Raw genomic sequence first — 17893 nt, 5'->3', positions numbered from 1 at the left:
TGGAGCAAAATTGAGGTAGTACTCTATTCAACCTGGTTCTGTACCAGTATTCAAACCTAATATTTTATATACTCCCAACAGCCCTGCAAGTTAGGTATGGATGACTTCCATTTTACTGACTCAGAGATAAACTAACTAGCTCTAGATCATTCAGACTAGCACATGGCAAAGCCATAATTCAAATCCTCCAATGTCATGTATACGTCCCATACAAATTGCTGCCTCTTAATTATGACATTAACTTGGGCCTTTATTAAATAGCCATTTAACAATGATAGTAGTTTTATTAAATAACTATTTTAGCAGTTGAGGAAACTGAAGCACAGAGAAATTCATAAACTGAAATTTGAACCAACTAGGCTTGCCCCAGGATTTCTGCTCTTAACTGCCAGACTACTCTGCCTCAAGGGAAAAGAGATGGAAAGTGTTTTTCTCCTTTTCTCAGTATTTATTAGGTAGGGGTCCCATGACTTTTATAAGGCAAAACAAAATATTTTTTAAAAACGTATTGCTTACATAACCCCAAGAGCTCATCTATTCCCTTCTTTCATAAGTAGTCCTTGGTATTTTTTTCTATAATAGTGATACAGATAGAATGTTATTTTCTTGAGAGAAGTATGCTAAAAGTTAATTATAGAAGGTGAAACTCATATTCAGACTCATTTTGAAGCAGAGTTCTCTACATTTCCTGTCCTTTTCTGGTCCTGGGTCCCTTTCAATCACAACTCCCCAATCCCTACTAATCAATAAGGTATGGGAATAGCCTAGGACCACTGGAACAGGAATGCATATAGCTCTCTTTATAGGAGTGCTCTCAGAAAATATTTGCTCAGTGATTGAAGGGAAGAGATAGAAACCTCCACTCAGCCCTCCTTGCATTCCTGTTCCAATAGTCCTAGAATGGCAACCAAATGTGACAGCTGACCCTGGGGCAGGCAGGTGAGTCCTATACCCTATGATCTTACCAGAGCTGGTGGTCTCCTCACATTCAGCCTCATTTTCACTTCGACCACAAGTCTCATAGGTCAGGTCCTGGAGATCCACCTGGACCTGCTTGCTGTCCTGCTTCACCAGGGATTCACCTGCTCAAGAAGTAACAGAAAGTATTACAGAGTATCTGAATTTCTCACATGTTCCCTGAACTTCTGGGGCATACACCCTGACTTTTAGGGGCCAGGAGGTCAGATCAAGTGTGGAATATATGTTCTTTTGATTGGGGGCAGGAGAAGAAATCACCTGCTCCAGGCAGGATTTCTTTGAGGATGAGCTTGTTTTTCACTGATAATCTCATTTCTGACAACCTAGGTTGGGACTAGAAACTTGTAAGTTGGATATTCAATACTATCATCTCTGGAAGCTGCAGTGAGACTTGCAAGTCCTTTATCCACAGGAGTGCAGTAAATATTTAAATGGGGCTGAGCTAATGTAGAGTCCCAAGACATCTAGACCTGTATTGGCCAATAAGGTTGCTATTTTATATTAAATTAATTAAAATCAAGTAAAACCTAAAATTTCCAAATTGCATTAGCCATATTTTATATGTTCAATGGACATATGAGACAGATATATATATGTTTTCCTACCACTACAAAAAAGTTATATTAGACAGTGCTGATCTAAACCAATAATTATTATACATTTTTAAAGAATATGTTATAGTACAAAAAAAAAAAATAAAAGAGAACCAATTACACTGAGAGAGGAAGGCAGTTTACTCACTATACCAGAAATTAGCAAACCTAGATGAGTTTTCTCCCTATACGCCCATTGCAACCTTGAAACTTTGCTTTCTTCCTTTTTTCCCTGCCATCTTCAAATTGAAATAAAATATCCATTTCCACAGTTCTAGCACTATGGTCAGAACTGAATTTGTTTTGAGACTGGAGGGGGAAAGAGTAAAATCTGCAAAACCTCTTTTCTTAGGAAGAACAAAGACACTATGATAGTGAGCTTCCAATACTTACTAAATATGGCTCTGTACTTCTCCAGCTGGTTTGCCTGGGCAAAGACAGTGGCTTATGAGATCAGTAGCTTCTCCTGAAGGTCTTCATAGCATTGTCTGCACTGAGCCAGCTGAGAGCGCAGGTGCTTGGTAGAACCACGCAGGCTAAATTCTGATTGAGGCCTAGCATCCTGGGCCTGAGACTGGTTATCCAACTGTAAAAGGGACCAATACAGGGATCAGGACAGCCTGAGGCCATCCCCGCTACCCACACACACAGTGATAGCCACTTCCCCTTTTTAACACTGTGGGTTATACTCATGTGTCTGTCAGAGTACTTGTCACACCATTCAATAGTTACTTGCTTTAGACAGAGCTCCTAGAGAATTTCTAAAATGTTTTATTAATCTCTGTATCTATAGCACATAGCAGAGTGCCAATCAAGTCTATAGGAGAGCTCTCAGAAAATGTTTGCTCAGTGATTGAAGGGAAGAGGTAGAAACCTCCACTCAGCCCTCCTTGCATTCCTATTTCAGTGGTTCTCTCAGAATCCTCTGTATTCTCCATTGACTGAATCCTCAGCAAAGCTAATTCCCTTAAGAGAATCCCAACATCCCCTTGTGATCACAGACACCTGTAATGAAGTGTGATGAAAATAGAAGTTGATAAGAAAGAGATGTCATTACACACCATTTGGGATGCTTCAAAATCTGATGGATCCCACTATTATGGCAGTTACATCCTATTAAAATTATTTGGGTTTGTGGCCATTTTTCCCCACTGTATGATGTCAAGGGCAGAGATGAGGTCTTATTACCCACTGCTACTGCTGAGATGTTACCTGGAAAACTAACAATTTAGGAGATACTCATGAGATAATGTAAAAACCTTTCTAAAACTGAATGGGTACTTTTATTATTACCATCTCCCTCCCTGTAGCACAAAGCTGCCCTTCCTTTATTACCTCCTGATAGACAGTTTAAGATAAAAACTGATATCTCCAGGTCTTTATCAAGTATTTTTCATTTCACCCATGCCCTTGCTTACTTGGTGGATATCCACTGCCAGGGCAGCCCCAAGGTCAAGGCTCTGGGGCCTGGGGCTGGGCCTTGTGGTCAACTCCTCCTCTTGGCATTGGTTCTTCCCAGGAGAACAAACCAGGTTTGTGTTCATTCTGTCAATCTCCCTGGTCAAGTGTTCAAGGAGCTCTGGAGTAAGTTTATTATTCCCTTCCTTGCTGCTTAGTACCAAGTGTTCCTTGAGGAGGTTGATGATGTTGTGAGCATTCTTCAGTTTTCCCTGGAGCTTTCTGAACTCAGCCTGAAGGGTATTCTCATTCAGATCCCCTTTGGCGACCAGAGTCTCCACCATCACCTCGCCTTTCTCCTTGTCTTCCTCCATCTCCCATCCATCAGACATTGCTTCTCCCATCTGCTCTTTCAGCTCTGCATTCTCAAAGCAAAGGCTCAACATGGTATTCCTACAGAAAATATACATTCAGAGAACAGATCTGGTCTTGGCCACAGCTCTTTATAGCCCCTTTCACCCACATCTCAGTCCACGATAGACTCAGGGACATGCCAGGGCATGAAGCAACCTCAAAAACCCACAACAACATCTTTATTTTATACATTGGAACACCCAGAGTTAGGAAGGGTGAGAGACAGCCCCACACCAGATACTTCCAACAGATGTTTGATGGTTTCAAGATCTACAGTCTATTTTTCTTTACTTGTCCAAATAGCCTGTTTTCTAATTCTCAGTGACCTCTGGAAAACACAGAAGTACTTACACTATTCAGTAAAACATTAGAAGGAAATGGCCTATGACAAATTTGTTATTATGGATTCTACAGTTCTATTATTTATCATCCATTTTAGACCACTGAATGATAAATTGTGATCTAGGAGCTGGGCACAGTGGCTCACACCTCTAATCCCAGTGACTTGGGGGGCTGAGGCAGGAGGATTGGAAGTTCAAAGCCAGCCTTAATAAAAACTAAAAAAGGGCTGGGGATGTGGCTCAGTAAGCACCCCTGAATTAAATCTCCAGTATCAAAAAAAAATTGCATCTAGGAACACATAAGAAAGAAACAATACTAATTAGAGCTACAATAAAACATAAACATATAATTATTTGCTATAAGTCTGGCTCATGTGATAGAAGATAGTTTTCATGAGAGCAGAAATCATATCTGTACAGTTTGCCCTGTATCCCAGGGTCTCCACAGGTGCCTGCCATGTAAAACATTCCTTCACACTGTCAACAAAATAAAATTGACTAAACTAATTTTCACCAAGACATTCTAGCTTTTCCCTTATCCCTAATAAACACTTTTCTGGGGTTGAATGGAAGCTATAAAAAAACATGGCTTTCACAAAGTAATTCACTTAACCTCTTGGAGTCTCAGTTTCCTTTTAGATAAAATAAAAATTATGACACTTTTTATGAAAAATAAGAATTATAACATTAGTAGATAATAATGAAATTACAGGATGTGGTTAGCTCAAAATCCACAACAGAGGAGTCATTCGATGCTGTTGCAACTAGCTGCAGACCTGAGGAATATTAACATCAAAATCCCACAAGGTCCTTGTTTAAAAGGCTCTTAAGCTAAGGCCTATGAATTTGAATTTTACTTAAGTTCCACAGGTGATTCTTAAGCACTGAGAGTGCTGAGCTTGAAGAGGGGAAAAAAAGGTAATTCATGGCCTGAAGGATCAGTAGTCGGCTATGTCCCTCAACTAGATTTCTCAGAATCCTGAAGTCTTGGGCCTTCAAGCAGAATTACTCTGGTGTCATTTAGGGAAGAAAATACTTTAGGACATTGAGTTCAGAGCATCCATGAGACAGTTCTTCAATGGATAAAAAGGGACAGGATGTTACCAAAATTTGGATGAAAGAGGGAGAGAGGGGGACACACATATAATGTAGAAAATAATATTTAATATTATAACTATATTTTGGGGTAAACACTAATGTTTTCACAGTATGAAGTAATGAAAGCATGCTCAACAAAATCTTGAAAGGAGTGGCTAGGTATTCGATTCTATCTTCTACAACATCAGTATTTTTTGAGGTCTGATGGAGAGAAAAAATCAGTTTCAGAACAGTAACTCTGAGGAAAAAGGAAAATAATCCACAAGGATACGTAGGCATGGTGTGTAGAATCAAAAATAATTGTTCTGCTTACTTCAACATTGTAAAAGCTATATATGCTAAGCCTCAGGCTAGCATCATTCTAAATGGAGAAAAACTGAAGGCATTCTCTCTAAAATCTGGAACAAGACAGGGATGCCCTCTCTCACCACTTCTATTCAATTTAGTTCTTGAAATACTAGCCAGAGCAATTAGACAGACAAAAGAAATTAAAGGCATAAAAATAGGAAAAGAAGAACTTAAATTATCACTATTTGTGGAAGACAGGATTCTATACCTAGAAGATCCAAAAGGGTCTACAAAGAAACTACTAGAACTAATAAATGAATTCAACAAAGTGGCAGGATATAAAATCAACATGAATAAATAAAAGGCATTCCCGTATATCAGCAACAAAACTTCTGAAATGGAAATGAGGAAAACCACTCCATTCACAATATCCTCAAAAAAAAATACTTGGGAAGCAACCTAACAAAGGAGATGAAAGACTTATACAATGAAAACTACAGAACCCTAAAGAGAGAAATAGAAGAAGATCTTAGAAGATGGAAAAATATACCCTGTTCATGGATAGGCAGAAATAACATCATCAAAATGGCAATATTACCAAAAGTTCTCTATAGGTTTAATGCAATGCCAATCAAAATCCCAATGGCATTTCTTGTAGAAATAGATAAAGCAATCATGAAATTCATATGGAAAAATCAAAAGACCCAGAATAGCAAAAGCAATTCTAAGCAGGAAGTGTGAATCTGGAGGTATAGCGATACCAGATTTCAAACTGTACTACAGAGCAATAGTAACAAAAACAGCATGGCACTGGTACCAAAACAGGCAGGTGGACCAATGGTACAGAATAGAGGACACAGAGACCAATCCACAAAATTACAACTTTCTTATATTTGATAAAGGGGCTAAAAGCATGCAATGGAGGAAGGATAGCATCTTTAACAAATGGTGCTGGGAAAACTGGAAATCCATATGCAACAAAATGAAACTGAACCCCTTTCTGTCGTCATGCACAAACGTTAACTCAAAATGGATCAAAGAGCTTGATATCAAATCAGAGACTCTGCGCCTGATAGAAGAAAAAGTTGGCTCTGATCTACATATTGTGGGGCTGGGCTCCAAATTCCTTAATAGGACACCCATAGCCCATGAGTTAATAACAAGAATAAACAAATGGGACTTACTTAAACTAAAAAGTTTTTTTCTCAGCAAGAGAAACAATAAAAGAGGTAAATAGGGAGCCAACATCCTGGGAACAAATTTTTACTCCTCACACTTCAGATAGAGCCCTAATATCCAGAATATACAAAGAACTCAAAAAATTAAACAATAAGATAACAAATAAACCAATCAACAAATGGGCCAAGGACCTGAACAGACACTTCTCAGAGGAGGACATACAATCAATCAACAAGTACATGAAAAAATGTTCACCATCTCTAGCAGTCAGAGAAATGCAAATCAAAACCACTCTAAGATACCATCTCACGCCAGTAAGATTGGCAGCCATTATGAAGTCAAACAACAATAAGTGCTGGCGAGGATATGGGGAAAAGGGTACACTTGTACATTGCTGGTGGGATTGCAAATTGGTGTGACCAATTTGGAAAGCAGTATGGAGATTCCTGGGAAAGCTGGGAATGGAACCACCATTTGACCCCGCTATCGCCATTCTTGGACTATTCCCTGAGGACCTTAAAAGAGCGTACTATAGGGTTACTGCCACATCAATGATCATAGCAGCACAATTCACAATAGCTAGACTGTGGAATCAACCCAGATGCCCTTCAATAGATGAATGGATAAAAAAAAATGTGGCATTTTTACACAATGGAGTATTACGCAGCACAAAAAATGACAAAATCATGGAATTTGCAGGGAAATGGACGGCATTAGAGCAGATTATGTTAAGTGAAGCTATCCTGTCCTTAAAAAAATGGCAAATGTCTTCTTTGATACAAGGAGAGCAACTAAGAACAGAGCAGGGAGGAAGAGCATGAGGAAAAGATAAACTTTAAACAGAGACGAGTGGGGGGAGGGAAAGGGAGAGAGAAGGGAAATTGTATGGAAATGGAAGGAGACCCTCAATGTTACACAAAATTACATATAAGAGGTTGTGAGGGGAAATGGGGGGAAAAACAAGGGAGAGAATTGAACAACAGCAGATGAAGTAGAGAGGGAAGATGGGAGGGAAGGGGAGGGGGGATAGTAGGGGATAGGAAAGGTAGCAGAATACAACAGTCACTAATATGGCATTATGTAAAAATGTGAATGTGTAACCGATGTGATTCTGCAATTTGTATTTGGGGTAAAAATGGGAGTTTATAACCCACTTGAATCAAATGTATGAAAGATGATATGTCATGAGCTTTGTAATGTTTTGAACAACCAATAAAAAAATTAAAAAAACAGAATTGTTCTGTTTGTAACATCTCAACTAAATTCACACATGCAAAAGTTAATCAAAGCTTGTGCTTTAACTTAAGTAGAACTTAACTAAAGAATTATTATAATTCCGTGTGAAAGAACTAACATTTAGAATGATCACCGAAGTTTTAAAAAATCATTTGAAAAAATACAAAACAGAAGAAAGGAGCAGATTTAAAAATCAGGAGCCAGGGGTCTGGCTATGGACCATTATGCAATCTTGAGTAAGTCATTTAGAACTTCTTAGGCCTGAGTTTCCTTAACTATAAACATGGACAATGGGCTGGATATCAAGGTCCTCTTCAAATGTTGATGTTATTCAAGGAAGTTTAAGTGATGTGTAATATACAGGGAAACCACAGGATTTGAATTAAAATTTGTACATCTTATAGCTGTACTCTAAACAAGAGTCCTCAGGGGTGAATGATTAAGTGGATTATCCCTATATCAAAATATTCTCTGGGCATCTTTTGACAAAAAGCTGCTAAAGACAGAGTAGCCAATCTAGTCAATGAATCAGATATTTTATCATTTTCATCAAGTTAATGAAGCAGCAGAGATTATTAAAATTGCTATTCCATGATTCGAGTACTCCTTGCTTCTGCCAGGGAACTGAGTTGGAGAAGCAGGGACTTCTATATAAATACCCCTATCTTGTGAACGGCTGCGGTTCTGCATAAGGCAGTTAAACTTTGGGGGCAGAAGATCCCTTATGCATTCCAATCAATGACAAAAGTTATCACCATTATCCATTAACTTTCCTGTAAAGAATTCATAGAAACATCAATGCATGGATCCTGGAATGTGGATCTCATAGTCATGTAGCAACACAAACATCTTGGTTGCAGCAAGGCAAGGCCCTGGCTGTGGTGGTAGGGACTTGTGGTCTGTAGGCTCCCCTTCCCTGGAGAAAATGTCCTACCTGATGTGGGACACAGAGGAGAATCCCGCTTCCTCAATTTGAGCCTTTATCTCCTTGAGTTCCCCTTCAGCTTTTCTCTTCTCCTCTAAGTGCTGGTGGATCTCAGCCCTCAGGTGGAGCATTTCCTCCTGAAGACACCTGTTACTGTCCCCTCCTACTGGGGATGGAGGGGAAAGAGATGCGTTCTGGGTCTCCATGGTTGCCGAGATTTTCTCCAAAGCCACCTTGGTAAGCTGAAACAAAAAAATGGTTTAAAGAAATTAGGTCATATACATAAAATAATGTTAGGTCATTAAAGAGGATCCAAAAGAAATATGAGACCACAAGAACATCCTTCAATGGAAGCAACAACAAGAAGACAAAACTAAAATGAACTCTAAGGATTTTCTCAGTCATAAGGGTCTTGGAGAGTGCTTTGGGCAAGGAGGACACATCTAGTGAGCAGAATTGTTGCAAAGGGGAAGAGAAGGAGAATACACAGAAGGGTGAGGAAAACACAAAAAGTGCTCTCTTGCTCTCTCTCTCTGTCTCTCTCTCTCTCTTTCTGTCTCTCTCTCTCACACACACACACCCATAAACACACAAGTTTTAATTAAGTCTGGTGTCTGTGGATGCGGTGATTCCTTTTTCTGAGAGGTCAGAGTTCCCCAGACTCTTCTCACAAGCCAGGAAGCTTCACAACACTGGAATCCTTGAATCAGAAGATCATGGCTCAAAATTGCAGGGCTCAATGCCCAAGGCCCTACCTGGAACTTAGATTCCAGGAGATGAGCAGGAGGGCTCAGGGTACTCAGGAAACAGCAGCAGTCCTCACAAAATTAGAATAATGGTGGAGCTACAGAGTAAGCTTTATTTCATTGACAGCAGGGGAATCATTTCCTAAACTACTGAGAAGCTGAGGTGAAGCCCTGTTCAAAAGCCTCTATTCCTTTTTGGTTATTTCACTTGTGCCAATATTGTCAGCCTTCTCTTTAGGAATTTAAGCATGTAAGAAGAAATTAAGGTAGAAACAATTTCCCAACACCTTTCTTTTTCTTAAGAATCCTCTTCAAGTTATTCCTCAGTGTTTCAATTAAAGCAAATTTTACAGTGTTTCCTCAAATGGGAATTAGTAAACTTTTAGACTTTCTTTCTGTTCATTTGCACTCATCTCTAGTTGTTTTTCATGCTTTTTAAAGTGTAGAAATCAAAACACAAGTATGGCAATCTACTTAGTGTATGATTTATTTTAGAACAAGGATTTCCTGCCTGTCTAAATTAATTTCAATATATCTCAATGTCACATTGATTTTTATTTTTCTCTCAGTGGCAGCATTTGAAGTTACTTACCTCCAGGACAATTCTAATTCTCAGTTTCCCACCTCTCTCCCACAGCTATGTCTGAGTCATGGTTTCTCTCTCTCTCTCTCTCTCTTATATCTATAAATTTGTTATTTGTACTTATCACTTATAAATTCATTCTAGCTATACAGAACCATTTCCTAATTATCAAAACCATCAAAATATTTGCTGTGCATCTCTATAATGTGTAGTGGTTACACAAGTAGGGATGATTTATTGAATTAGTTATATGCTTTACACCTTCATTTAAGTTACCAATATGTTAACAGAATAAGATACAGGGTACCTTATGTGGATCAATGATTGGAGCAGCTTGGGTTGGCAAAAAGCAATTGACTTTTGCTACTTCCCATAAGAAACCATGATAAAATCTAAGCCACAGGTTTGTGGTGGAGGTAACTCATAACATGCTATGCAAGTGGTGTTTAGTAAGGAGATATGCACCTGTGTCAAAGAAAGAGAAACACACACAAAGCACACCATCTCTAGGTACCCAATTGTACATGGGTTCTGTGAGCCTGATATCTGGCAGGCTCCTGACAATATTTATCCCTGCAACTCTGCTGATCAGCTTAGTCAGTTTGGGGGTCATCTCCACATATGCCACCAACCATTTGTGACAAAATAAAGGACATGGTACTGGATAAAACTACTTTGCAAAATTTATGGCTCTACCTCTCATTTAACTGTGTTATCTTTCAATATAAACCCTTTCCAATTAACATAACTAAAACATCACCATTAGTCTTGAATATGGGTACAATATTTATTATCTTCTAAAACCCAAGGATTCCTTTTGCTTAAAAATAATGTCCAACTTTATAAATCTACCTATTTTGTGTGTGTATGGTACAGGGGTGCTCTACCACTGAGCTACATCCCCAGCTCTTCTTATTTTATTTTTTCATTTTGAGACAGAGTGTCACAAAGATGCCAAGGCAGGCCTCAAACTTGCAATCCTCTTGCCTTGGCTTCCCCAGTAAGTGGGATTTCTGGTATGTGTCACCATGCCAAACAAGTTTAACTATTTTTAAGTACCATCTGTATGTATGATACCTTACTCTATTGGTTTCAATACACCGATTTTGTTAAAGAAAAAAATGACGACTCAAGATCTAATTTTTGCTTATGCTAATTTGGGTTTTCATAGTTCTATCTCAAAGATGGCTTACATTGACTAAACTTAAAATTTAAATATAAATATAATTTAAATGTCAATGTATGAAAAGTGACTCAGAAACTAGCCTTTTCATTAGTTTTCAATCATTTAAGAAAAGCAAATATTTCTGCTCCTTCCTTCAAACAAACCCTGAGACTTCCACTATGTGTGGCAGAAGTATGAATCCATTTAATCTATTTTAGCTATGTCTTTCTTATAGATATCTTCTTCAACATTACCTAATTCACTTGTGCTATTGTTTCCATACAATTCAACTTTTTGGGTGCTGAGTTCCTATTTGCCCTGCAGAGGTTTAGTGCAGGAACCTCTCTCTTGCTTAAATAGAGTTGTTATGTTTTTCCCTACTGCTTCATACCTCTCACAATGTAAGTCAGTTCCCAGGCAGCAATAAGTGCATTAAAAACTAGCTTTCCCCAGATGCACAGCGTCACTTATCTTTAGGGAAATGCAAAATAAAACTGCAATGAGATATCTCCTCAAACCTGTTAGATTGGCTTTTATAGAAACTTAGGAAAGAAAAAAAAGATATCAAGCATTAAGATGCCAAGAAAGGGGAACTTGTACATTGTTGGTAGGAATGAACTTTAGTATAGCCACTGTGAAAAAATGGTATGGTGACTCCTCCAAAAACTAAAAATAGAATTACCCATATGATCCAATAATTCCATTTTTGGATATTTATTTACAAAGAAACTGAAATCATATTGTCAAAGGATTTCAGCATTCCATGTCTATTGCAGCATCATTTTACAATAGCCATGATAAGAGGTCAACATCTCAACAGAGAAGTAAGTAAATAAAGAAAATATGATGCTCAGGGGAGAAATCCTGTCACTTGGAAGATTCTGAAGTCCTTCAGGCTAAGAGAAATAAACATGGCAAACAAAGACATATATTTCTTGATCTTACTTATAGGATTGAAATGTGGAATCTATAATAAAGTTGAACTAACAGAAGTAAGGAATAGAGTGATAATACCAGAGTGAGGGGGGATACAGCAGGAAGTTGTTTATTAAAGGGTACAAAGTTTTGGTTAGACTTAAGGAATAGGTTTTGAAGTTTATTACACAGCAAGATGACTACAGTCACTAATAATGTATAATTCCAAAGAACTAAGAGTAAATTTCAAATGTCTCACCATAAGAAACCAGGGTGAGGTGAGGTGATGGATATATTTATTAGCTTGATGTAATTATTTCACGTTTTATTATGTATAGTAAAACATCACTTTGTACCCCATAAACGTACATAATCATGATTGGACAATAAAAATAATATTAGTTTTTTTAAATAGCTGTTCCTAAAACATCACACTTAGTCTACTGACTTCTCTCCTTTGCATTTGAATCTCAATTCTTGATCAACTTTTCTCCATTGCAAAGTTAAAATGAATAAAGCAATGATTGATTACTCTAGTTTCTTTAATGGAAATTTCCTAGGTGTTTACTGTAGATCTTAATCTATTTAAGATTGCAATTTTGGGGGAGATATCTAGGAGAAATTATCATCATAGCCAGACCTGAAGCTTGCTTAAGTACATGAGTCAAAAAATAAGGAGGAAAAAAAACTTTCTTTGGCTAAAAGGTGATTCTTGCCCAGGAACCCAAAGTTGGATATGTGTACCAGGGGAAGTATATGGATGCTTGAGTGAAGAAGGGATTTTGGTGTCAAGAATAAGTCTTAGTTTCCAACAAGGAGAACACAACCTAATAAATAAGCAACCATTTTCCTTTTTTTTTTTTTTTGGAACCATTTTCCTAGAAAAAAAGCAAATAATTTTTTTTTGAGAATCTGGACACAAAACACAGTTATGGCAAAGCAAGCTTTATTTAATTGAAAGAAACAGAATCACAACTGTAAACTCCTGAAAAATGAAGTAAACTTACAATGACTTCACATACGAAGGTTTCTTCTCCCCAAAGCTAAAGATTGGTTTTTTTAAGAAAAGGTGATAAAAAGAAAAATGGTGCTTACCCAAGAGACTCTTCATCCAACAGGTATACACTTTATCTATCATGAGTCAAGCCCTAATCCAGAAGTGTGTCAATTTAAAATTATATTAGGCATCTCCTATGCCAAGTAATATTGCAAGCACTGCAATATGCCCCAATGTAAAAGTCCATTTCCCAGCTGGACTGACCTTATCAAAATAGGGTATGGTTGTATTCTCCATGTTAGGCTACAAAAAAAAAAGCTATGGAAGAAATGACTTTATAAGTCAGTTTCCTATAGGACTTGTACTACCAAAAATAATTTATACCATGCAAATCAGAATCTGAATCTCCTTACAGCTGTGCTTCCTGCTTATTTATTCTAAATTAATCCCATCCCACAGTCACTAACCATCAGTGACCAGCTGCCATCCCAAACTAGTTGTCTTAAAGTGAATATCTGTTCATTCTGTAGGTTCCTTTCTCTTACTGAAGATCCTCAGTGAAATCAGGGAGTGAAGGGCAGAAGCATCTGTACTGAGGGGCAGTGGCTTGCACAGTTAAATTCACAACCTTTGGTGAGAAGGACTCAGAAAAAGATATTCAAGCAAAAGTAGTGGAGCTGATGCAAAAACTCAAGGGAGAAGTGAAGGTTAGCTATGGTTAAAGCAACAAAAAGGGACTCTTGGTAGAAGGGAAATTCTTGAGGATGTATTGTGCCATATCCTGTAAGATTTGGGGACTGTTCACTTGGGCTCCTTTCACTGGTTTATTAAATTTTTCCTCTTTTTCTTATGCAGATGGTGTATAGACAGACCCAGGCATCCTCATTTTCCCTACAGGTTTCCTCATAGTCCTCAGGAAGCCATCACTGGGGAAGCCTGGCTGCTTTTGCAGAAGGATTTCTATCAGGGATCTACTTTCTCTGCAATAACTTAGTTTCAGGCATCGTCCTTCTAGAAGATGCAACAGTTAAATGTCACTGGGCAAGGCGGAGACTCTTAGGAGTTCCAACAAGTGTTGTGGGCTCACTATCAGTGATAATCTCTGAGGTCCAGGACATTCACTCTTGGACTTGAGAACGTGCTTTCTCTGATAGTGGGTGGGCACGGTGTTTCAGCCTTGGATACCAAGTTGAGGCTTGACAGGGGCTTGCTGTTGAAGGGCCATCTGCTGGTCATTGACTTAGTCACAACCTGGGTAGTCTGTCAGGTTGCACTGCCAAGTTCTCTTCTATATGAGACTCCATTGAGAAAGATCCCTGCTATGGAGACATTCTGATCCTCTTGAAGTTTCTCAGCATTCTCCCCATGCAGGTCCTAAGCCCTGCCACCTCCCCAAGAAGCCCTTCGATGTCTCCCTATCTTCTGTGGTGTGTTTCAGTTACAATAGCCCAAGAGGGGAAGTATCCATTGTCTTGTAAGTAAAAATTCTTCTGAATCTATAGCTACAGACAGTAAATAAAGGCAAAAGTGGGTAGGAAGAGGAAAGAAGTAGAAGAAAAACACAGAAGTAGTAAAAACAAAGGGGTCTATTAGAGAAACTGACAATGTGGGTTGGAGAGGCAGCTGGGATGCTCAGGGAGGACAAGCAGCAGACTGGGAAGTGGTTTATATAGAATGATGTCTTCTCACTTTAGGAGCACAAAGGCTGTGGGAGACCATCAGACCCCAGAAGGGCTGTGTACCTTCCACCCAGGGAACCCCAGGGCCTGACACTGACTTACTTGCTGGTGGCTGTTGTGTGCAGCCTCCTCCTCAATACTGTCAGTGAATTCAGTGCTGGCATCTTCAGTGTCATCCCCTGCAGCTGCACCTGGAAGTAAGTTCAGAAGAGAAAGGTGAGTCCCTTCACAGATGGCTTCTAGACAGCAGGTAAAATTACACTCTTTGCCATCCACCTCTGATTTCTTTCTTTCCCCAAGTGCCTGGAATCCTAGCCATAAGGGAAAGCAGAACCAATCCTTCTCAGTGTATTTGCAGTAATTTTTTACTAACTCTCAAGCTTGTACAGATCTATAACCAAAAAGCTTGACTGTCAAGAATGATTACCCTCTTATCTATTTTTTAAAATTCTAAATGATTCCTTGTCCTGGCTATGTAGCAACTTTTTCTTCTGTAACATGGGCCAAACATAACTAATCTTCCCCCCCCCCCAACAAATGCTAAGAGTTTCCCTCATTTCCTAGGGATTAAGGCAACCCAGTTCCTTTCCCACTTTTCCATTGTTGTGATCAACTATGCATAGACTGATGACATCTCTGAGGTTCTCCCATCTGGGGGTCCTGTGTCCTGTGAAAGACTCAGGTCTAGTCCAGATTTCAGACACAGAATGATACTGTTTCCTAATTCCCTCCTCTTTCCCTCTTCCCCATGTCTCTCAAACTCTGTTCAACGACAACATCCTTTGAATGGAGGGTTTTTTATACTTTGTTCCAATAAGGATTAATCCATTCGTTCATTCCCCAATGTACACAGTCATCATGTACACAGTCACCCCACAGCACAAACGTCCACACCCTGCTCTAAAGGACAAATCACTGCCATTACTGGTCTAGGCAGCTAGTGGTCTAGGGCAGTGCTGACCACAGAACCTTCTTTGATGATGGAACTGTTCTTTGTCTGCAGTACCCAATAAGTAGACACTTGTCACATGTCTCTATTAAGCACTTGAAATGTGACTAGTGTGACTTAGAAACTGGATTAATTATTTTACTTAAATTAATTTTTATTGGTATAGCCACATATAGCTAGTGACTACAATAATGAACAAATTTAGAGAATTTCTTCTTTTTTACTTTTGTTAGAATAAAAGACTGTCCATACTACTTTAGATCAATAACTGTGCCCATGTTATAGTTTTATTTTATCAAAATACCAAAGAATATCTCCTGTGCCACCCTGTATCTTACAGAACCTACCCAGGTTAGAGAATCTCAAGATCTAGTTCTGACCCTGGACTCAGCAACCAATCTGTTAAAGTCCTCTTCATACCACTCAATAACCCTGGCCTTAAAGAGATTAAGTGGCTTGTCCAAGGTTACCCAACTAATCCTGACAAGTGTGTCTGTACTTGTCAAGAAGTGTCTGTACTCTTAGGATCCATTCATTGTTTCTTCAGGTGATAAATCAGACCTTTATTTTTGCTTCTTCTTGCCAAACCAAGGAGCTTCCTCCTGAGCTCAGATTTCCATAAATGAAAGGTTCTACATGAATAATAAGTATTCACTGTCCGAGTGGTTAGCCCTCTCATCTATTCTTTCTTAAACTTGAATTCTTACTCCCCATCCTGCAGATGAGATGAACAGGGGCAATTTGTATTTAGATTCCATTTCTTGGCATCTGCAAGTTCATGCCAGAGAATTTACAATGGCTCATGCTGACCTCATCAAGGTATAAAGGTAATTAGGCATGCTGTTCTAACAGTTTAATTTCCCTGATCTTTTGGTGAATGTTATTTAATCGTGGACCAAGGCAGGATCCTATTCAGTAAATCCCTCCACAAAGAGAAACCTCTAACAATGAGCATCTTAATCGGTGGCAGACAGTGTACAGCGGGGATTTCCAATACTTATTATTTCAAACTGGCCCCAGAACTCTCTCACCCAAGGCACTGGCTGAATAGAGATGAATATGTTCACCTCTACTGAGAGGTGAATGCTCTGACTGCTTCAAAACACTAAATGATAATTCACTGAAGGACATATATATATTATGCTTACTTTGGAGAATCTTTCCCTGTACAATGATAGAGATCATCATCTTATTTTTCCTGTGTGTGTGCACACGCACACAAATTAATTGTCCTACTCAGTGAAAGATTAATAAAGCATATTTTTCCATTGTTTTCCTTTAGAACACTGAGCTAGAGAATGATCCTGTAATTCAAGGAAGCTCAGCTCTGTTAGATCCAGATCTTTGTCCCGTACCATTCTTGGTGGCTTGCACAGCCTATGCTAAGTCCCCATCCCAGGATGATTCCTTTATTAGGTTCCTCAAGTGGAATTAGGAAATGTGACTGTCATGGGTCTTGAAGTTGTTTATGTGACACTTTTTGCCCTCCACTTACCTTTGAGGTCCTTTCTGATGCCACATTTACACTTCTAGATAATGTTCATTTTTAATTCACTGGGGGGAGGACAGGATGTGTTGGTTCTGACTTCACCAGAAATTAGAGAAAAAGGAAGAATGCCCATCTTACCTCAACACTCTACCACACAGGGATTTTATTTTTCTTTCCTCCTTACCCCCCAGAATTCATTCAATCTGCTGTAGTTACTTTACAGCAATTTTAAAGTTGCTTACCTTTTACCACCTTGAATTAGAAAGCTGAAAACAATTTTTGTTTGTTTGTTTGAGGACTAGAATAAAGCTGAAAATATTTTATAGAAAATGTTGGAATAAAATGAAGATATCTTATATATTATATCTAAGTGTACATTAGTCATCCATCTTTCTGTTATAATTTACATTTTTTTAAAATGAATGAAAATAAAGAACCTCTTTTGTGGGGAATTCCCTTTTCTAAGCTTTTTACATGGTAAAAGAAGTCTATCTTTAGAACTATCTTGGACTTCTTTAAATTTCTAATTTAAATGAAAGTTTCTAAAACTTTTTATACTGATGAGTCTTCTGCTTTTATGGATAAAAATATAAAATAAACTGGTCTGTCACTTTGAGAGGCTCCAAAATCTAAGAATCTATTCATTCATAAGTTGACTCAATTCTCCAAGATTGTTTTACATGTTTCATGTTAACATGAAAACATGCCTGCAATCTTAAATACTTTTATTTGAGGTTTTGATAGAATTGTGGTTCTTATAATATTCTAGGCTCTGAACTACACAAAATAGAGGTGATAACAAAAGGTCCATTATCTAGATCTTGAAAATTATCTTCTACCATCTATTCAGTTCTACAAAATAAACAAAATAACCCTCTAAAAGGGCTGGGGTTGTGGCTCAGTGGTACAGCGCTCACCTA

At 38.4% G+C, this 17893-nt stretch overlaps 1 protein-coding gene across 1 annotated transcript in view; it reads right to left on the bottom strand.

Moving 5' to 3' along the window:
• LOC143404192 (myomegalin-like) overlaps positions 1 to 17893 on the bottom strand; it is a 77834-nt gene that overhangs the window by 23997 nt on the left and 35944 nt on the right. Inside the window, 5 exon segments of the mRNA XM_076862478.1 lie at positions 966 to 1082; positions 1965 to 2157; positions 2990 to 3422; positions 8460 to 8692; positions 14638 to 14726. Of these exon segments, the coding sequence (XP_076718593.1) occupies positions 966 to 1082; positions 1965 to 2157; positions 2990 to 3422; positions 8460 to 8692; positions 14638 to 14726 (1065 nt within the window).

This window comes from Callospermophilus lateralis, chromosome 7, assembly GCF_048772815.1.
Source record: "Callospermophilus lateralis isolate mCalLat2 chromosome 7, mCalLat2.hap1, whole genome shotgun sequence".
Classification (NCBI taxonomy): domain Eukaryota; kingdom Metazoa; phylum Chordata; class Mammalia; order Rodentia; family Sciuridae; genus Callospermophilus; species Callospermophilus lateralis.
This window is presented reverse-complemented; position numbering and strand designations above follow the sequence as displayed.